This window comes from Phascolarctos cinereus, unplaced genomic scaffold (assembly GCF_003287225.1).
Source record: "Phascolarctos cinereus isolate Bilbo 61053 unplaced genomic scaffold, phaCin_HiC Scaffold_9;HRSCAF=440, whole genome shotgun sequence".
Lineage (NCBI taxonomy): Eukaryota > Metazoa > Chordata > Mammalia > Diprotodontia > Phascolarctidae > Phascolarctos > Phascolarctos cinereus.
The window spans coordinates 100,414,414-100,436,903 of NW_027556402.1; the positions used below are offsets into that span (position 1 = coordinate 100,414,414).

The 22,490-nt window shown below is 39.2% G+C and overlaps 1 protein-coding gene across 6 annotated transcripts in view; it reads right to left on the bottom strand.

The window, feature by feature from the left end:
- The window catches only part of GUCY1B1 (guanylate cyclase 1 soluble subunit beta 1), a 67,865-nt gene extending 48,277 nt beyond the window's left edge, over nucleotides 1–19,588 (bottom strand). For 2 of the 6 annotated variants that reach the window (XR_013484189.1, XM_078148953.1), the window contains exons 1-2: nucleotides 19,354–19,588; nucleotides 18,474–18,547 (exon numbers count right to left, since the gene is read on the bottom strand). Coding sequence is in view for 4 of the 6 variants with exons in the window: in XM_078148953.1 (XP_078005079.1) it covers nucleotides 18,474–18,547; nucleotides 19,354–19,356 (77 nt within the window). In the remaining 2 variants the exon portion in view is untranslated. Of the gene's footprint in view, nucleotides 1–18,473; nucleotides 18,548–19,104; nucleotides 19,176–19,353 lie in introns of those variants that run through there. The other 4 variants (XM_078148950.1, XM_078148951.1, XM_020994058.2 and 1 more) reach the window with 3 other exon arrangements.
- Nucleotides 19,589–22,490: the final 2,902 nt, after the last annotated feature.

Sequence of the window (22,490 nt, forward strand, 5' to 3'; positions counted from 1 at the left end):
GATTAAAAACCTTTTTCTGAGGAAAATTCTAGTTGCAGGTATCCCCAGCTATCTTTATTCACACAAAAAGAATTTGTTCTCCCTTTTGCCCTAGCACACATTTTAAGTCAGGCAGTAAAACTTTCACAACATAATGGCAACCTAAAGTGATTGGCTTTTGACAAACAACATAGAATAGCTATACTTCAAGTAATTCCATAGGTATGAGAACTACCCTTTCATGTTGCTCTCCCAAGCTGTAGCCTTATGGCAAATTAGATCTTTGTAAAGCTAAGTACCTGAACAATAGTAGCTCAGCCTCCAACAGAAATGTCTTCATTCAATTAGTTTCATGTTATGTTTTCATAGAGTTTATAGATATAAGAACTATCCATTGGCACATTTCTGTTTCCTTTGTTGTTTTTTAAAATAAATATTGCATTGCTCTCCAAATTAGGGATGGGGATTGCACCTATGTTTATTAAAAACAGATTTTATTTTAATTATCAATCAATAATTTTCTCTTCTTTCCACCAATTCTCTTCAAATTGAAAAAAAAAGAAAAAAGAAAAACCAAACCCTTGTGAAAAATATGGAGTTGAACAGCAACAAAAATAATTTTCAATCAATTCATTGGTCATGTCCAAAAGATGAAGAGAAAAATTTAATATGAAATAGGACAAAATTGGCATTGGCATCATCACAAGGAGAAGTGCAGAGATAAGGCAGAACTTTCAGAAAAATCTTACATTGTGTGTAGAGGGTTATGGGGAAGAGGGGAAAGAGAAGAATGGCTAGAAAAGAACTAGGTATGTCTTTTAGAGCCAGCTCTAATGGGAGAACCAATTGTTAAATTTTCAGTGTGAGCATTTACACCTTGGAAAAGGGAAAGCTCTACAAACAGGGCTTGATATATCATTTTGTTGATTGTTTAGATGTAAAAAAAATGTTAATAATGCAGATTAAATTAAAAAGTGTGCCTTATATACATATATACATATATATGTGTGTGTGTGTGTGTGTGTGTGTGTGTGTTCACCTAGCTTCTCTGTAACTTGCAAACTCTAGTAAAAATAAGTTTGACTACAATACCCTCCCTGAACAGTCTTCCCATTATGTGACCACCACTGTTGAAATGAAAACCACAAGGCAATTTTTTCTTTTAAAATTTTAAAAATTAAATTCTGCATTAGGCACAGCAAAACGCTTCTGAGAGAGATTTTCCAAGACACATCTATACCAGTGCTTCCCATACTTTCTGAGTATTTGGATCTCTACATGAATATTAAAACATACTTGGATTTGATGGTAGTTATTCCTCCAGTATACACTGATTGACAAAAGATAGTGACAAGATAACTAAGTTTGGAGAACATATGGACACGTGAAGTCTTTGCATAGCCTCTCAGCCCTACAGCCATAGTCCCCAAGTTGGAAACTGTTCTGTAGAGTATCTTTTAACACACAAATTTAGAGAAGTGGGGGGGGGGATAGCTTTTCTCTAAATGCTCTTTTGGTACAACATTTAATTGAGCTACACTTGAGTCCCCAAATAGCATTTGCAAAACTGATGATTCTCTGAGATCTTTTCAATACTGTCCGATAAGCCTCCAAACCTGTATTCTTTCATAACAGGAAGCTTTACCTCCAGTCTTCCCTCCTCAGACTACATCTGAGATGCAGCATTTAATTCTGGGTGCCCCATTTTAGGATTGCCTTTAAAGAAGTAATGTGACATATTAGGTAGAAAGCTAGCCTCAGAGACAGAAAGACCTAGGTTCAAGACCTACTTCTGACACAAGTCACCTGAACCTTTCAGTGCTCCCAAATAATTAGCTAAAACTATAAACTGGAGAACAGGTGCCTATTTGCATTGGTAGAGGGTATTTTCTCATTTGCTCTTTCCTATACCAATAAAGGGGACAGCTAAGTGGAGCAGTTTATATAGTGCCAAGTCTGGAGTGAGGAAGACCCGAATTCAAATATGACCTCAGACACTTACTAGCTGTGTAACCCTGGGCAAGTCACTTAAGTTTGCCTCAGTTTCCTCATCTGTCAAATGAGCTGGAAAAGGAAATGGCAAACTACTCTGGGATCTTTGCCAAGAGAAACTCAAATGGAATCTTGAAGAGCTGGACTCAACTGAAATGAGTGAACAACAATAACATCAATAAAATCACAGGTCTAATTAATTTTTTAAAAATTACATCACATGGGGCAACTAGGTGGCGCAATGTATAGAGCACTGGCCCTTGAGTCAGGAGGACCTGAATTCAAATCCAGACTCAGACACTTGACACTTACTAGCTGTGTGACCCTGGGCAAGTTGGAGTCCAAGATGGACCCTGAGATATGAACAATGAAGCATTGGAGGATCAGATGAAGAAACTGTGGTTGAGTCTGAAAACCTATGGTTGGAATAGAATATGAAAGCATTCTTCAAGTCCCTGGCGGGCTGTCATATAAAAGAGCATTAGACTTGCTTTGCTTGACCTCAGAGGGCAAAAGTAAGAGCAATGGATGAAAGCTGCTAAGACAGACCTGTACAACTTGGCAGTAGGTAAGGGCCAAAATTTAAATAGGCTAACCTTCTTCAGGCTGCAGACAGTCTGGTCATTGAGACAGACTGATGATGGCTGGTTGCTGTGAGTCACATGACAAATATGATTGAGTGCTCAGTAGCAAGCCACCTGCCAAGTTACACTAGGGGAAGGCGGGTTAAGCAGGGCATAGACAAAGCACTCATTAGATCTTTACTTTCTGTTACATCCTCTAAATTTTTTGTAGGCTGCCTGAAATCCTTTGGCGGGCTGCAAATGGCCTGCAGGCTGTATGCTAAGAGGAAGACTGTAAGTTTTGAGGTCAGGAAAAAACTTCCCAATAATTACAATTGATCTCAAGTAGAATGAGGGGCCTCAACTGGTAGTGAGGCTCTCTACTGAAGGTCTTCCAGAACTTTTCAGGAATGTTGGAGAGGGGATTCCTGCTTATAGAGGAGCTAATTTAAATGATATCTGCATCTTTCCCAATTTTGAGATTCTGTGACTTGTCCAAGGATACTAGGATTCCTTCTGTAGGTGATATTGACTGACCATGCCATCATTTCAATAATATCAGTTTGAAATCAATTTAATCTTTCACATGGACCCACAGCATGAAAAATCATTTAAAAAAAGACCAAAAATGTGACTGCTCTTACAGAATGGTAGAATAGACATTTTAATGACACTGCATAATAAGGAATGGAAAATGATGTATTTGTTTCCAGACACAGAACATAGACCTGAGGCTAGCCAAGAAGACCAGGGGACTGGGTGGTGAGAGGTCTGCTGTCTGAGTCCTGGATGGTTATGAAGAAGCAGAGTCGTTTACCTTCCCTAACCAACAAGGATAGTTTCTGATGAGAAAACATAGGCACATAGTTCTCTGAAACAGGATAAGGACTTCTTGTCTCAACCAACTAAACCCCAAAGAATTTCATCTGGAGGTGGCATTCATACAGCGGAATGGATTTCTCCTATCTTATTCTTAGACACATGCATATACTTCCAATAATCGTACAGAGGGACAAAGCGAAGTAAGCTAGATACATGGAAACACAAGTTAAGGGAGTGCTTCTCCAGCCTTGTTCTTTTCTGGGAGGGGGCCAATTTTACATATTTCTTCAGTGTTTGTTTCCTTAAGTTTGTTTTCTGACTCACGACTGCACGTTATCAAGGACACTCATCATCATCTCTTCCCAGAATGCAGAGGAGACAGATGTGAGTATTTTTGACTCTGGGAGGATGGTTAAGTTGTACTTAGGAAGCACTTTCACCTTTGACTTTGCTCCAATGCCTCCTCTGCCCTGGTTGTGATGTCATTTAGATAGTCATCTGCTGAGAAGTTTCAACTGGGTTCACAGTTTCATTGAGAAAACAAAATCCCTTAAAACTAAGAAACAATCTTTTCCATAGCAACAAAAGCCGGGGTGGGGGGATGCATTGTAGTTTCACATCCTTCTCTTTTTTAGAGTTTACAAAGGCTATTCAACACTTTTTAGAAAGTCTATACTTATTTCATTCAATCATTCAATAAATATTTATTAAGTGCCAGCTATGTGCCAGGCACTGTGTTAAGTGCTAGACATACAAAGAAAGACAAAAGACAGTTTCTGCCTCTGGGAGCTCAAAATCTATAGGGGAGTCAACACAGAAAGACTATGCACCAGCAAGCTAATACAGGAAAACTGCAGATAATCAACATAAGGAAGGAATTAGCACTCAGGGGAATTAGGAAAGACTTCATGCAGAAGGTGTGATGTTAGCTGGGACTTGAAGGAAGCCAACAAAGACAACTCATGTTATGTCTAAAGGAGATGAAGCCCGAAGAGATTAAGTTGCCTAAGGTCACACAGTTATTTAAAGGTAAAACTAGGCTTAGAACAGGCATCTAGGAGGTGCAGTGGATAGAGTGTTTGGCCTGGAGTCAGGAAGACTGCTCTTCCTGAGTTCAAATCTGGCCTCAAACACTTAACTAACTGTGTGGCCCTGGGTAACTGACTTAATTCTTTTTGCCTCAATTGCCTCATCTGTAAAATGAGCTTGAGAATGAAATGGCAAATGGCCAATATCTTTGCCAAGAAAACCCCAAATGGGGTCACGGAAAGTTGGACATGACTGAAAAGTGACTGAACAAACAATAACAGGCTTAGAACTCAGTTCTCTTGATTCCAGCCAAGGCTCTTTTACTATACAGCCCTTCACCACTAATCTGTTGAAGCAGGGAACAGCCTAGTGAATTTTCTTTCTAGAAAAGCCAGAATTCCAAGGAAAAATTTAGGCAGACCTACTTTACTTCATAGGGGAACTTTCAGACCAGCTCAGTAAGTCTAGAACCAAGACTTCCATCTCTTCCTTCCCAAATATACTGAACCACGATGTGTCCCTTGGACCTGATTTGATACAGCCTTAGTTGGACTGGGGAAGCTAGTATCAACCTGTTTTCAGAAAATTATTCAAGACTAACATGGGGACCTAGGATCTTAAAGTTGGAAGGACTTTAGAAATTAATCTTCCAATCCTGTCCCCTCAGTATATAGACAAGGAAATGGAGTCCACTGAATAAAGGGATTTGTTCAAGCTCATACAGCTAATTAGTGACAAAGCCAGCATTTAGGACTCAGATCACTTGATTCTTAATCCACTGTTCTTTCTACAATACAAGATAACCCCTTGCACCAACACTCATAGAAAGGGACATACATGCACATGCTCCAGTATATTGTAATCCTAACAAAAAACACTCTTGGAATTTATAAAATCTACCAATTGATGGTCTTTTGGTTCATCTTTTTTAGATTCAATTCAATAAATATTGCTTAAGCACCTACTATGTGCCAGGCACTATGCTAAGCTCTGGAAATACAAAGAGACAAAAGACTGTCACTGCCCTCAAGAATCTTACAATCCAAAGCACAATAACCTATCATATATCCTTCATCAAGTTAAGGTTTGTTCACAATCTGTTCACAATTTCTTCCTTTCCTCTTCACCAGTTTAATTCTTGTACGTGCCTTTTGCATTGTGAATGTGTTTGCTTGGCACTAAGATCTTCTGGGTTTTCTTTGTAGTCTGTTATGCAAAATATTTATGTTTCTATTCAAAGACAATTTGATTAGACAATTGTTTGGATTGAATTCCACCTAACAGAACTTTATGGGGATTTAAATTGTATCCATAAAGGTATAATGGAAAGAGCATTGGACTGGGATTAGAAGATCCAAGTTCAAGTTTGAGGTCTTCCATTTACTGTCTATACTATCTTCAGTTAGTCAGACAATGAGCATTTATTAAGCACTATAACCCAGGAACAATGCTGAGAGCTGGGGATTAAAAAAAAGAAGGAAAAAAACAAAAGAAAACAGGGTCTCTGCTCTTAAGAAGCTCACATTCTAATAGAGGAGAGAGCATTTGAATATAACAAGGTGTATATAAAACACACAGTGTAAATGAAAGGTAATCTCAAAGGGAAGAGCCTATCAGCAGACCTGGGGAAGGTCTCCTATAGAAATTGGCATTTGAGGATTCACTTTTCTCAACCTTAGTCTTGTTATCTGTAAAATGGGTATAATACTTGCATAATCCATCTTCCATCTCAGAAGGTTGCTGTAAGTAAATTGCCCTCTAAATCCTAAAGTACTTTATGTAAGTAAACTACCCAAATGTTATTGAAACAGAAGCCTGTTGCTTCAATGTTGTAACAAGGAGAAAATGCATACTGATATTTAGCATATATTATGTTTTCAAACAACAAAGGGGGAAGTGACCTAAGAAATTAGGTGTTTGCAAAATGATATGACTGGTTTCAAAACAGTGCTTGTATTTATCCTTTCTTCTGTAACTGTATTAGATTTTTAGTCAAGATATTTGAAATATAATTTGTCATGTTTTTCATTATGATACATTGGTGATTCTTTGTAGTTCCAATGTTCTTAAGTTATTTTGTTTTGTTTCACCTTTCTTAAGTCAGGAACACTTTTTAGTTGTTGGTTCCTGGACTGATAGAGTCTGAACAATGATAATGATTGAGTCAGTACAGGGAACAGATCTAAAATCCTGCAGGACAGAAAAACTATGAGGCAAGCACTTTTGAAATACTATGGATAGCTTGTGACTCTGACCAGAATATGGCAAAGTAACTGGTTACCAACTAAAGCCAAACAAGGTTCTATCATCTTAAAGCTCCCATCAGTTTAGGCACAAACAGCCAAAAAGTTTTCTTTAAGCAAAAGCAGACAAACAAAAAAACAAACCTCTCAGCATTTTGGAAAAAGTACATTTTGTTGAAAATATCTGACATTGTGAATGACTTAGCTATTCTCAGCAACACAAGATAAATTCAAAGGACTTATGCTGAAAAATGCTATTCACCTCCAGAGAAATAGCTGATGTCTGAATGCAGATTGAACCATACTTTTTTTTTTACTTTATTGTTCTTGGGTTTTTTATATTTGGTCTGTATTTCCTTTGCAACCTGGCTAATATGGAAATATGTTTTACATGACTGCACATGTACAATCTATATCAAATTGCTTGCTTTCTCAAGGAAAGAGAGGGGAGGAAAGGAGAGAGAATATGGAACTCAAAACTTTTAAAAATGAATGTTAAAATTTTTTCTTTACATGTCATTGAGAAAAAATAAAATTAAATGTAAAAAAAGAAAAGGGAATACTAAGCAATAAAGAATGATAGTTTTTATTAAAAAAAGAAAATATTTGACATTGTATTACTATACTGTTGTATAGAAACACTATTACAAAAAGTAAATACCTTGATTAAAAAGCTTAATTGTTAAATGTGCAGGAATACTGAATATGTTTAATACACAATACATTTCATTAAAGATACTTTTTTTGTGTGTCCATGTCAGTCTAGCAGTGTTAGCATGGGTTGGTATGGGGGTGTGGAGATCACATGAATTCATATTTATTAAATGGCAGTTGTTATAGTAATATGCAAAAACATATATTAGAAAAGAAAAAGATCCTTTTCTTAATGAATAAATGTAAATGCCACCAATAATCTTGTGCTGAAGAATGAGATATTGGCATAGAACAACTTGAATACGGAAAGGAAAAAAAATTCCAAATGCAACGATAGTGACAAGCTTTTAAAAAAGCTGTTTAAGTGAACCACATCCATTCAGATTGACTGTCAGGAGTGATGAGTAAACAGGGTTTTTATACTGTTGTATTCAACAGCTTGGATACTTTAAATTAAACCCAAATTAAGACAACTAAGATTACTTAAAAACTTTTTTCCCCATAGTAACTGTTTCCTTTGTGAAGTGAAATCTCTACCATATTTCCATTATGCTTAATTCTTGATTAAAAAATAAAAACTCTACAAGGATCGCATGCTACAATTCATTGCATCATCGACTTGGAGCTGAAAGGGAACATTGAGGTCATTTATCCATTCCAGCTGATTTTACAGATTAAAAAAAAATAAGAATCAGAGAATTTAGGGGATTTGTCTAATTTACAGAGCTGGTAAATGATACAGCTAGAATTTGAGCCCACCTAGTCTGACTCCAATGGAGGGTTCATTCCTCTGTAGTTTGGAGCCTAAAGCACCATCTCATCTGACCTACCTACTAATACTGAGGCGTAATAATAACTAAGGCGGCTCTCTATTTATGAATGAAGAGACTGAGATTAAAAAGAAGTTAAATGAATTCACCAGGATTACCTAATTAATAAGTGGTAGGTTTTCTAACCCAAGTCTAGTACTCTTTCTACTACATCGCAACACAAGGCAGTTAATGAACAATGTGTCATTGTTTCTATAAATAAATGAAAAAACAATCTTTCCACATGAGGCAACCTTATGGCACGTCAAAGGTATTGTTTATTCAGACATAAGGTAGATAGCCATATTTAGCAGGTTATTTCTATGCAAAATGATATCTTCGGAAATTCTCAAAACAACTGCCTCCATCTCCTATTTAGTTTTGCATGTATTGTCATGGCCAATCTAATCCAATAAATGTTTACTAAATGCCTACCATGTGTCAGGTTCTGTGCTAAGTGCTAGCTTAGCACATGGCTACAATAATACAGTTCCTAAGCATTGCTTATATGACCAAGAGAGGTAGGCTGCCATTGCTGAAGATCATTGAAAGGCATCCTTTATTATATATTAGCTAATATGTGAGAAAGCCCACCCAGTGGGCCAGGAAGTAGGAAAAGACAGGATATCACTGGATCTCTAGTGCTTTTCAGTTGGGTGCACTGGGGTGATTTAAATGGGCATCAGGAAAAGAGGCTGTTTGGTAAAGGGTTTGAGATTATTGGAATTTTATGCTAAGTGTTTTTGGACTGCTAAAACCTCACTGAAAGAATACACTGGTGGATCAGGCTATAAAAATTTAAAACACAAACATCTAACCTGGAAACAAGAGAAGGAATTGCTTCAATGTCTATAAGAGGCATTATCTCTAACCCATTATCACTTATTGTTTTATCAATGGATTTTCATGAGAAAGCCACAAACCGCTGAGCTAAAGGTCATGAGAGAAATGGGCCTTGAACAATCATATGTTATAACCAGAATATTGACAAAAATCCAAATGTGTTGTTCAGCGTAAAAACAGTTTGACGAAGATGCTCGACTAAGATCTACTAGAATATTTTTGTTGTCGTTAATTCGTTTTGTTGTTGTTAAGTCATTTTTCAGTCATGTCTGATTCTTCATGACCCCATTTGAGGTTTTCTTGGCAAAGATACTAGAGTGGTTTGCCATTTCCTTCTCCAGCTCATTTTACAAATGAGGAACTGAGGCGAACAGGGTTAAGTGACTTGTCCAGGGTCAGAGAGCTAGGAAGTTTCTGAGGCCAGATTTGAGCTCAGGAAAATGAGTCTTCCTGACTCCAGGCCAGGTACTCTATCCAATGAACCACCTAGTTCCCCCCACTAGAATATACATTGATTTAAACCCACATCAATGATCAAAAGGAGGATCTTAAAAACCATTTCTCACACCACTTCCCTTTTTAAATTTTAGGGTTTTTTTTTTTTGCTTTTAACTTGTGCGCATGTCAATGTGTTTGGCTCAGTGATTACCTTTGCTTGGGGTACTCCTAGTGTGAAAACTTCCTTCACTGATGGTGAGCAGCAATTTGTCAAAACCCTAGAGTGTTAGAGAGTAGTCTGTGGCACTTCAAGGTTAGAAGATCTATTTGTCCATGGGCATTGGACTAGTTTGCATCAGATGTCAACCTAGGTCTTCCTAACTTCAAGGGTAACCCTCTATATCCTAGGCTACCTCTCAGCTGAATTATTGCTTAAAGGGGAAAACAAAATAAAAGAGTAACTGTGAGTTTGTTTTAAAAGAACTGGGAGTTCTCATTTCTATCAATAAAGTGTGATCCCTGGATATGATATTAAAAATTAGGAAATAAAAGACTTTCCATTTAAAAAATTCTCAGTGCTCAGTCCTGCAATGTTGTATAGATGATTGTGAGAAGTGAAATAGGACAGCTAGGCGGCACAGTAGATTGAGTGCCCGCCCTGGAGTCAGGAAGACCTGAATCCAAATCAAATAGGGTCAAAGAGAGTCAGACAAGACTAAAATGACACAGTAATAGAAGTAACATATAACCAATGAGTCTCTAGGCAGATTAGATTTGTTCATGAAAATCTGCTTGCTCCAATAATCCAGGTCTTTTGGCTTACAAGCAGCTATTTCAAACACATTTCAGGATCCACAGAGTATTTTAACTCATTTCCACAAACACTGAAGCATACTGCACAGCACAACACCCGGTTGATAGAAAGATAAAATACGACAAAATGCCTATCATTAAGGTGCTTATGTTTTCTTTTGAAGGGGGGCAGGGAAGGCAAGGTGAAATATATAAAGTCAAGTTCAAAAAAAGCTTATACACATATTGATAGGGGTTTTGTAAATGTTGGTTAAGAGCTGTCTATGTAAACTGAGAATAGTGTAGACTCTTGCTCTTAAGGTACCAGATTTACCATTTTTCTCGAAGACTTGACATTGTTGCCACTAAACTTTTAACAGCCAAAGGGCAGCAGGAGAAAAACAAGCACCTAAAACTTGTGCTTTCAAAAATAAAGGAAGATGAAGCCGGACCCATCAAGTATTTATTGAGCTATACTTTGCATGCCTGGGGATATAGAGCAAGGTTCCTGCCCTTAGGGAGCTTGCAAACAAATGGGGAAATAAATCAGTGAAGAATAAAGTATTGAATTGTGAGGAACTACCCCAGAAAAGGTATTATTTAGAAAAGGCTTCAAGGAGAAAGTTGGAACTGCCTTGAAGGATAAATATGATTTGGAAAGTTGGAGGAGAAGGAGAGCATTTTAGCCATTAGGAAGGGAGAGAAGGAAAAAGATTGCAGAGGCTGAGTGGAATGATCCACTTACCTTGGAGGATAGAGAAAAATGAGGTTTAAGTAGGTAGGCAGGATGAGGTGCGATAGTGGAGGACATTAAAAGACATGCAGCGGAGTTTAGATTTTATGGGGGAGGGAATGAATCATAGAATGTTAAGCAAGGAGGTGACATGGTGACTGCATTATTTTATGTAAGTTGTTCCAGTAATAGCACGTGAGATGGATATGATAACTTACATTTATGTAGCCTTTTAAGGTTTACAAAATATTTCCTCATGATCTCTTGGTGAAATAGTAGGTGGTGAAAGTATCTTCATTGCCTTTTTTATAGATGAAAGAACTGGGCTCGGAGAGGTTATTAGCCATGCAAGTGCCACATCCAAACATCCTGACCCCATGGACAATGCTCTTTCAATATATGTCAGTTTCTTATTAGAGAGGTAGAACCCAGAGGCAGCAAGAATAAACAGGAAGCTCTTGCAATAGAGTAAAAGAGAAAGGGAAGGAAAATGGGAATCTAAAAGATATTTCAAAGGAAGACAGCACAAGACTTGATGACAGAATGGATTTGTAACCACAATAGCTAGCATTTATATTTATAAAGCATTTAATATGGAACAGCTAGATAGTACAGTAGAGAGGTTTGGAGTCTGGAGTCAGGAAAACCAGAGTTCAAATATGGGCTCGAACACTTACTAGTTGTGTGACCCTAGGCAAGTCACTTAACTTCTGTTTGTCTTCAATTTCATCATCTGTAAAATGAGGATAATAATAGCACCTACTTCCCAGGGTTATTGTGAGGATCGAAGGAAATAGCATATATAAGGTGCTTAGCACAGTGCCTGGCACATAGTAAGCATCATATAAATGTTAGCTATTATTATACAGTACTTCGAAGCTTACAAAGCACTTTACAAATATTATCTCATTTTGTCCTGGCACATGACAGACAACAGCCTAGAAGGTAGGTGCTATGATTATCCCCATTTTACAGTGGAGAACACTGAAGCAGATAGAAGTTTATTTGTTCAGTGTCACACAGCTAGCAAGTATCTGAGTCTAGATTTGAACTCAGGTCTTCCTACCTCCACGGCTATCTAGTGACCCACATAGACAGCTCTGATAAAGGAAGAACCTATTAGTGAAGGTTCCTGGCTTGAAAGACTGAAAGAATAGTGGTACTATAGTCAGAAGCTGTGCTAAATCTAAGATGAAAACTTACATAGGAGTATTGTTTTTCTTACAGATTTTGGGCTATTTGTCTCTTTAGGCATAGCTTGTAATATTCCCTTCAATCTGAGTTGTGACTTTAAGGCACTGTCTATTCCTGAAGACAACAATCAAGTCTATTTTAACCTGATAGATCCCAAGAAAGAGTGATGGTTATATATAGATCGATAATTGTTACTTTTCTTTTGAATAGGAGGGATTCAAAGTGGCAAGAACTTAAAACTTCCCACTGACTGCATTAACTAGGGCAAAAATGATTCCTGACTGACAAAGTTAGCTATTATAGCAATATAGGGGAGAGAGGAAGGGAGAGTAGAATAGGAAAGAAGAGAGGTGGGAGAGATAGAAACTTCAATGAGGGAAGGAGAGGAGAGATAAAGACGGGAGAGAGAGACACAGAGAGGCACAGACAGACAGACACACACACACAGAGAGAGAGAGAGAGAGAGAGAGAGAGAGAGAGAGAGAGAGAGAGAGAGGTATTTCATTCCATCCATCAGGAAGCTTCCATGGGGCAGGCAGCCACTGATATCGAACAGAGAAACAGGAATTACAGGCTCCTATTGCCTTTAGGCGGAACCAGACATAAAACCATTTCACAGATGAGAAGTCTTGGCCTTGAGGTAGATAACCACTTGGAGAAACCCAATCTATTCCACATTCATGACCTTTCATTATGTCAAACCTAACCACATACAAAACTCTATTTAGGAATTATTTTTCCTCTGCAGAGAAGGAGAAGAGCTGAATGCTATTGCATATATACTGTTCTTAGTTTATCCCTCAGTCTTTTATTCTCCAGGCTAAATAATCCCTGATCCTTTAAATTTTCCTGAAGGTTCTTATTCTCCAACTCTTTAATTGGCTTGGCCTTTCCACTTAAAACCCTCCACAAATTGGCTATGTACACTTACACTTTGTAACCACAAACAGGACCTAGTACTTTTTAAAAACCCAACCCATCGATTTCCAATTCTTAGCCACCACAGAAAGAGCTGCTATAAATATTTTTGTACAAATAGGTCCTCTTCCCTTTTTTTGAAGGTCTTTGGGATACAGACTTAGCAATGGTATTGATGGATCAAAGGGTATGCACAGTTTTATAGCCCTTTGGGCATAGTTCTAAATTGCTTTTCAGAATGGTTGGATCAGTTCACAACTCCACCAACAATGCATTAGTGTCCCAGTTTTTCCACATCCCCTCCAACATCCAACATTTTCTTTTTTTGTCATATTAGCAGATCTGATAAGTGTGAGGTGGTACCTCAGAGTTGTTTTAATTTGTATTTCTTTAATCAATAGTGATTTAGAGCATTTTATTTTTCATATGAATATAGAGGGCTTTGATTCCTTGACCATTCATCAATTGGGGAATTACTTGTATTTTTTATAAATTTGACTCAGTTCTCTATATATCTGAGAAATGAGGCCTTTATTAGAGATACTTGATGCAAATTTCTCACCAGTTTTCTGCTTTCCTTATAATTTTGGTTGCATTGGTTTTGTTTGTGCAAGAACTTTTTAATTTCATATAATCAAAATTATCTACTTTACATTTTGTAGTGCTTTCTATATCTTCCTTTATCCATACATTTGACATATAAACTATTTCATGCTCTATAAAAACATGCTGTGGTATATCATTGTAATGGGATATTATTGTGCTATAAGAAATGACAAGCAGGATAATTTCAGAAAAACCTGGAAAGACTTAGATGAACTGATGCATAGTGAAGTGAATAGAACCAGGGGGATGTTGTACACAGTAACAGCAATATTGTTCAATGAAGTATTGTGAATGGCTTAGCTATTCCCAGCAATACAATGATCCAAGACAATCCCAAAGGATTAATGATGAAGCATACTATCTGCCTCCAGAGAAAGAACTGATGTTGTTTGAATACAGACCAAAGCATGTTATTTTTCACTTTCTTTCATTTTTTTGCTTGAGTCTTCTTGTACATAATGACTAATATGGAAATGTTTTACATAATTACACATGTATAGCCTATATCTGACTGCTTACCATCTCAGTGAGGGGAGAAGTTGAGGGACAGAGGGAGGAATAGAATTTAGAACTCAAAACTTTAAATAAAAATGTCAAAAAAAAAACCTAACCCAGAGTTTCTGGAGGACAATGATTTTGTTTGTAATTTAGGAAGCCTTAGTTTGTAGTAGATGATTTAATGTGCTTTATGAGCTATTCCTACTATTCCTGATGCATTCTGGGTTGGCAGTATGGTGTGAAAGAGTTGCCTAAAGAGTTACTTACTAGTTATACATGACCATAGGCAAATCACTTCCCTTTTGGTTTTCCTATTCGGTAAAATGATGGTATTGGACAAGACGATCTCTAAGGAAGGCCTTTTTAAGCTATTGAAGCTCTTTATATACGTTACACTTATTTCACTAAGCTCTCTCACAGAGACAATTGACACAATTATTCTATCTTTACATTACAAATGGGATATTGGGAAAAAGGCATTGGGTCTGACAGTCTGAGCTACATTTGTAACTCCAAAATTACATAACGAAATATGATTATCTTGTGTTTCTCCCTATGGAAGCAGAAGGAGCATTTTTAAAAACTCTATGATCTAATAAAATATATGAGAGAAAATGTGGAGAAGTTACATATTTCTTACCTCATTTGAACTTCAAAACATCTCTGTGAGATAGCACCACCCCCATTTAGAGATAAGGAAACTGAGGCTTACAGAGGTTAAAAAAGCTATGCCTGCAGTCACAAAGTCAGTCAAAGTCAGAGGTGGAATATGAACCGAAGTTTTTTCAGTTGTTGCCATTTCCACTATACCTAAGTGCTTATGAGTCAAATAAATAATGGTTTATTGTTTTGTTTTGTTTTGTTTTGTTTTCCAAGAAGAAACAATGGCTCCTAGAAATACCTTGAGGCCTTCAAAGCAACAGAGGAGTTCGCTGAAAGGAAAAACAAAACAGAAGTTGAACTACATTAAAAAATGTCTATCTATGTTGTCCCCTCATGGCCTAGGGATTTTTCCTGCCTTAGCCTTCCAACCCCTCCTCTTTCCAGAAAAAGACAATTAAAAGTGGTGGTGAGAAGGTTACATCGTGGTCAAGTGAGAAAGTGGAAATTAATAGAGTGAAATATTGAGAGCTTTTATCCATTTAGAGCTTCCTGTCTGGAACCTGTCACTTAGGTTTCATTTGTTATTAAATGTTTGGCAGTCTGTCTGATGCAGCATAGATTTGACTGTCTGGAGATCTTATTCTACTAAACTCAACAAAAATACATTAGCTTTTATTGTCAGCTTTATAAGAGTCACTAGCAGATCAGAGAGAGAGGGAAAAGCCTTAGATAAACATGAGGTTATAGGTGGGGAGTTGTAAATGTTTTTATTTTCATACAACATTTTTACTGAATATATGGAGCCATTTTTTAAACCAGATTTAAAATTCCATAAACAGAGAAGATCTTCTTTGGAATGATAAGACCAATCAGCAACTGAGCCACTTTCTAGGTTCTATTTTAAGCCATAGTATTTCCTTTCCAAGGCAAAATAATCTTTGAGTCAATTATGCATGAAAAATACTGATGTGGTTTCTCACATGACCCAATGCATTTCTTATGCTGTTTAAACATAGTTTCTTAAGCAGAATGCAAGAATATTAGTCACACCAACATAACAAGAATTAATGAGTTAAAAGCCATTTGCCTTCCAAAAGAAGCAAAAAAAAGGTTCAGATTTATTAACTATGTGGCTGGTTTCTTAGCATCATCTGGCTGAATCAATACCTTGCTTTCATGACCTTTTTTTTTTTTGCATTTGGAGAATTTTTAATGTTCTATAGAAGGGAAGCTGTCAATATTGGTCAATGTAAACATTAATCTTTTTTTTTAAAAAATTAACCAGAAGAAAATTGTATTTAAAAAGTGTCTTTTCATCATCATCACTAGACAGGAGTCTAAACTGGACGTTGCGAATGTGTGAGCTTTGCTTCTATTTTAGTCATTCAGATGAAAATCAGAGAATGCCGGTGCTGGAAAGGAACATTAGAAATCATCTCATTCAAAAACTTCATTTTACATTGAAGAACACGGAGGCCAAAGACACTAACTGGCTTGCTAGGGGTCACACTGCTAAACAGTGGCAAAGGTGGGACACACAACCCAGATTTCCTGACTTCCAGCACAGGGCATTTTATAAACCATCCCATAGTTTATACACTTATGTTGTGTCTTTTCATGATATATTATATACCATATATCAATCAGCAAGCATTCATTAAATGCCTACAACATGCCAAGAGCTTGTACTAGGCACCCAGGATTCAAAAACAAAAATGGTTTAAATACAGTCCTTGCCCTTTAGAGATGGCAATGTGTACACCTATGAGTATAGACCAAACATATGCAAAGTAATTCCATCATGACTTCAGGTAGAGGTACTAAGTGCAGCTGGAGGGATTGGGAAAAACCTCACATGGTAGGTGGCATTTGAGCTGCACCTTCAAGGAAACAAGTAATTCTAAGAAGTAAGTGCATTTCAGACATAAAGGATAGCCTATCCACAGGTATGGTGATAGAATGTCCCATGTGAGGAACAGATATTTAAAAAAGCAAACACTGATTAGCTCTCATTGTACTTCAGAAGCAAGAAATGATTAGTATTCCCATTTTACAGATGAGATGAGGTTCTTCAATAAAGGTTATCTATTTTATCTAATGTTGAAACAGTTTCATTAGTATTCTATGCCTATACTAACATTTAAATCATATTGTTAAATAATTAAATTTTAATGTCTTATGTCTCCATGGTTGTGGCAATAAAGCTAAGTGGGAATTATCCAATTATCAATGTAGATGTAGATGCCAAATTCATGGCCCAATGTTGACCTAAGAATTTTATTTGCCCAGATAATTCAAAAGGTTAATTGCCAATTTCCTTTAAGATTCAAAAGATAAAATATTTTCCAGCTAGGGACAGGTAAATGAAAAGCCTTATGATTGCAAAATTGTTTATTTCTTAGCCTCAATTTAAAACCCTGATGATTTCCATGAAAATAGATTTTGTTAGAGCACAAGAAACCTTAACTGCCTAATAAAATAGATAAGGATTAAATAGTTATAGCTGTAAAGTGCTGAGAAAAGAAATAATATAGAATTATTACATATTATTAATGACTTACAGAGAAAATCCTTTTTAAATATCCATCATCAAGACACATCAAGAGGGGAAAACATCAGCAGTAATTTATGAGAGAAGTGGGAAGCATTCTATTATTTAACAAATATGAAAGTTCCTGAAATATCTGGTTGGTATTATTGGTAGTAAGTAATTATACAATAGAGTGATCACAAATTCCGAGACTCATTTGAAGGAAAGTCTTTGTGACTACCGGTTGCCTCTACTAAATAGTGACTGTCACTACAGAAGGTTCTGGGTTAATCAATGTTTCCTTGCAGAGCTCAGACACTGACTGCTCTAGTTCCTGCAGACCCAAAGTACCTGGCACATAGAAGACATTTAATAAATGTTTGTTGATACCTGGATGAATGGTTGATAGTTCCATAGAAGAGACCAGGGTTAAGGCTGTAAATTATCAGCTGGATAATGATTCCATTAAAAGTTTGAGAAGTGGAAGTAGAAATTCCTACATATCTCACTTTGCCAGTATTTCAGAAGCAGTAGTGAACTCAACCCTAGTTGCTCCAAAAAATCATGCGTCAATAACATTACTCTTCTTGTTTTTACAAAGACTGTGCAACCCTTCCCCATTTCCCCTGCCCCCAAGTGGGCCATGGCTTTCCTTTAGTCAAAATCCTTCAGGGGGAAAAAAGCTCCTTAGAGGCAAGAGAGTCCATGGCCTGTCAGGATTTGGCTGAGGACTGGTGTCCCTTAGGCTCCCAAACAGTATGAGGAGAAGGAACTGACCAGCTCTAGGGTCATGTAGGGGCACTAGCAGCTCTTTCCCACGGCTGGGCCAAAGGCAAAACAGGCTAGACTCTGAAGGGAGATGGTGGTGACCGCAGAACTTCTTTCCTTTCCTTCTTACTCCCTCCCTCCCTCCCCATCCCTCATCCAGGCCTTGAACCGCGCCCTCTCGGCCGCACTCAGTGCTTCTCTTGCCTCCATCCTTCCCTCCGGAGCGTGGGAACCCGGAGCTCAGGCCGCTCTGGGACTGGGCAGCAGCTGGGAGGAGAAGCAAGGGGGTTTCTCTAGGGAGGAGGAAGGAGCCTGAGTTGCTCAGCTCGGGATTGGTGGGAAGATGCAGCCCTGGATCTTAGTCCTCGGGTATTAGGAATGTAGCTAGAGTTCATGGGTGTGTGTGTGTGTGTGTGTGTGTGTGTGTGTGTGATGGGAGGCGAGGAGTGCCACACTTACTTGATATCTTCCCACACCTCAGGGCCATAATTCCGTATTACCAGGAGCTCCAAAGCGTGATTCACGAATCCGTACTGTAGATATAGACAGAGGGACATTAGAAGTAAAAGGCAGATGTCGGTAAGGAGAAACCATCTTCTCCCTTCCTCCAACCTCCCCGCCCACCTCCCGGGACGCAGTGGGTTAATCCATTTGCAAGCTTGTGCCCGTGTGATTCCTCGGACTGGATCTTGGGTACAACTCTCTGTTTTGGAGGCTTGCTCAGACGACCAGAGCTAGATGCATCCAAGGGCACCAAGAGTCCGGTCCCAAATTCATCCAGGCCAGAGGGCTCCCTTATTCTCCTCCGCTCACCTGCTGCCGCTACTATCTGCGGAGCTGAGTATCCGCACAGAGCGGGAGGGAGTGAGCACGCTTGCTTCCCCCCACCCCAGCCCCCTCCACAGTGCTGCACCCATTCTTCCTTGCACCATCCCTCCCCCCAGCTATGGCACAAGCTGGGCAAATTCCTGGGGCCAAGCCCTTATCTCTCCTCTACTCCATTCCCCAATTCTTTGCCAAGACCAGGAGGCAGGGGAGGAGAAAGCGAATGGGGCAAGGAGGAGAAGGAAGAAATAGATAGCTTGCTTACTTGTTTCCATTTTCCCTTCTCTTCTCCACATTTCCACTTAGAACCACCACCACCCCATCTACGTCCAGCCCTCCAGTCCCTACAGGATGTAGGGGGGGAGTGAACCCTGGTACGCTTCTCTTTCCAACTGGGACCTGCGAGGACGCAGGACTCGCTCTCCAGGGGACCGGGCCACTGTTCCAATTCAGAACTGCCCCCGCCCCAAAGCCAGGTGAAAAAGACACAGGCCCCCCAGGCTGCTGCACTTACCATAGTGTAAACCGGGCCTCAGATATCCCTTGGAGAGCTCCCTAGAATCCCTTCCCCAGACAGTGCCGAGCGAGCGATACCGGCAGTCGCAGCAGCTGCAAGGACCGCAGCAGTAGCGGTGGCAGAGAAGGCAAAGGCGCAACCAAGCTGCTGCGGAGGCAGAGGCGGAGGCAGAGGCGGCGGCGGCGGCGGCGGCGGCGGGGGGGCGGCGGCGGCGGCAGCAGCAGCAGCAGCAGCAGCAGCAGCAGCAGCAGCAGAAGCCAGAGCCCTGAACAGAACCCCCTCGCTCCGCCCTGATTGCCACCTCCTAGTGGCCAATGGAGAGTTCGGCCGTGGGGCTGCTTTTTTCTGTCATCTGCCTCTCCACCAATCAACTCTAGAGGAGGGAATTCGGATGCCCTGAAATGAAGCTGGTTTAAGTATTCCCAATCTCACCTCCGGTGCCTTAGGATGCAAAGGTCTGTGGAAGAAATGCTTGTAGGCTTTGCGAAGGGTCCTAGAGTCCAGCCTTGGGACTAGTTGCTGCTGCCTGAAAATTCTTTTTAAGGGGCCAATTGTCAAAGATCAACTGGAGGACTGCTGCAAGCTGGTGACCCAACTCTGAGTCGACTATGAATGTGATTACGTACTGTCACTGTCCTTATTTGAAAAGCCTTTCTCTCACCCGGTTCCGAAATTTATTCTTTAGGGTCTTGGTCTATTCTCGATAATATGTCAACCCAATAAGAATTAATTTGGTTTTAATGTGTAACCTTGAGCACATCATCTAACTCCTCCGCATTCCAAATCCACTTCTGGTACTTACTACCATGGGCAAGCCACTTAAAATGCTTGGGCCTAAATTTCCTGAAATCTATAATGAAGGTCTCTTACATCTGCATCTGTGATCTAGACAAGATCCTAAGTTTAAAGCTGGAAACGACCCCAGAGGCTATTTACTCCAACCTTTTCCCCTCTCCTTACCCTCCCCTTCCCTTTCATTTTACGGAAAAGGAAATTGAGTCCTAGAGGCGATAAGTGACATGCCTAGGGTTACAGAGACAGTACATCCTCCACTCTATCATTAGAAAAGTAGTTACGTGTGTTATTCATTTAAAAAAAAGCCACTTAATTTTATGTAAGATCTCTGCGTCCAAATTGCCATAGAACTTCTATACAAGAGTATGTTTATTTAAACAGGCAAAGCCTTCATCAAATACTGGACTCCAGGGGATCAGCTGAGCTTGGAAGTCAAAGGGTGGCTGGCTTCAAGACCTAGGGCAGATGGCCAAGGCTATTGCTCCAGGTGGTTTTTAATCCTCAAGTAAAGGCTGGTGCCTGAATCAGTGCCTTCTCAAGTGATTATTGATGTGTTGGAAAGATTCCAGTGCAAAAGTTGGAGCGGGCTCTTGGCTCAGCCATCTCCAGTTATCTCATTATCGGGCATTTGGCTCAGACCTCCATGTCCAGCAAAGGAGTGAGGAGAAATAAGTAAAATGCAAAAAATCTATGTCTCTGCCACTTGTAACCATTATTTTCAGTGACTCAGCAACTGACCCAACTTAATGGTTATGAGGTGACTTGTAGCTGTGATGGCTGGTAGTGTATGCAAACAAATAAAATGTAGTCTTCTGGGGGCCAGGGAAGCATGCAATCTTACTTGCCTCCTTGTGGAAAGAGGTCAGTACTGTTAGAAAATAATTTCAGTGAGGCAGCTAGGTGGCGCAGTGGATAGAACACCGACCCTGGATTCAAGAGGACCTGAGTTTCAAATTCAACATCAGACATATAATACTTACTAGCTGGACGACCCTGGGCAAGTCACTTAACCCCATTGCCTAGCCAAAAAAAAAATAGTATGGGAAACAAAATCCTATAACTATTTCTACAGTTGCTGATTTAGGACCTTTAGCTGTTTGAGTCTCAGAGGTCATCTTTTCCAGCTCCTTTCTTCTATAGAGAAATTAAGACAGAAAGATTAATGAAATTTCTCAGGTACAAGGTGGCAAAGGCAGGATTCAAACCTGTGCTTCGTGTTACCAAGCACAGTAGGCTTTCCACTACTCCACTGCTGCCTTCATAGCTTGATAAGATCAATCTTGAACTATTTCAGTTGACTTCACCTTCCACTCTTGGCAAAAATAACTACACAGATGGGAGCGATCAGGTTAAATGACTTGCCCAGGGTCACACAGCTAGTAAGTGCTAAAGGGGAACTGAGGAGAATAGATCCTCCCCAGCCCCCTGCATAACTATCTCGTGACCTAACGGTGTAACTGCCTCATAACCTGACATAAAGATAGATGGGAGTTACCATGCATGGCCGGGACGTGGAGACAAAACATTAAATAACCAACAAGCTATGTTACCTGGGAAAGCAAATTATCTCAAAGAACATTTTTCTTGAGAAAGGTGTGTAACTGTCCAAGGAATTGATCACTCCTTGGAGATTTACACAACAAACAGGTATTTGGGGCTCCGATCAAGCCCCAACTTTTGTTAGAGATGTGTGCGTGCCTGGACATGAGCACTCACCAAGGATATGTACACGAAACAAAATATCGAGATTGTCTTTCCCTGGTTTACATGGATATAAAAAGGGTCATCTGAAAGGGAGATTTTGGAGTACTTTGATGCAGAGATAAGGACACTGACTCTGCGCATGGCCATCGTGTCCCAGGATAGGACGCTCCATGTTGCTGTCTCCAGTCTCCCTGGTTCTATGGGTATCTGAGCTCTCCTGGTCAGTGAGTGTGTATCCTTTCTTTTCTTATTCCTACTTTTCTTTACTTTGATTATTACTTATTGCATTGAATATTATTCTTATCTTTATTGCTTGTGTGGTTTTTAATCATTATTAATCATTGTAAAATAAATGTGATTATTTTTTAAGTTTACCCTGAGTACGTGTCATTATATCTTGAGATCCGAACCTAAATTGAATCTGCTGGGTACGTAATCCTTTCGATTACAAAGTGTCTGAGGTCATGTTTGAACACAGGTGCTTTTGACTCCAGGCCTGGTGCTCTATCCACTGGGTCACCTCACTGCCTCCTGAGTATTTTTTTTTAAATAAAAGTTATGCAGAACAAATAATGAAACATATATACCTATTCAAGACAGAGTGGCTAAAATAGAAGCTTTTAAAATAGATTTGA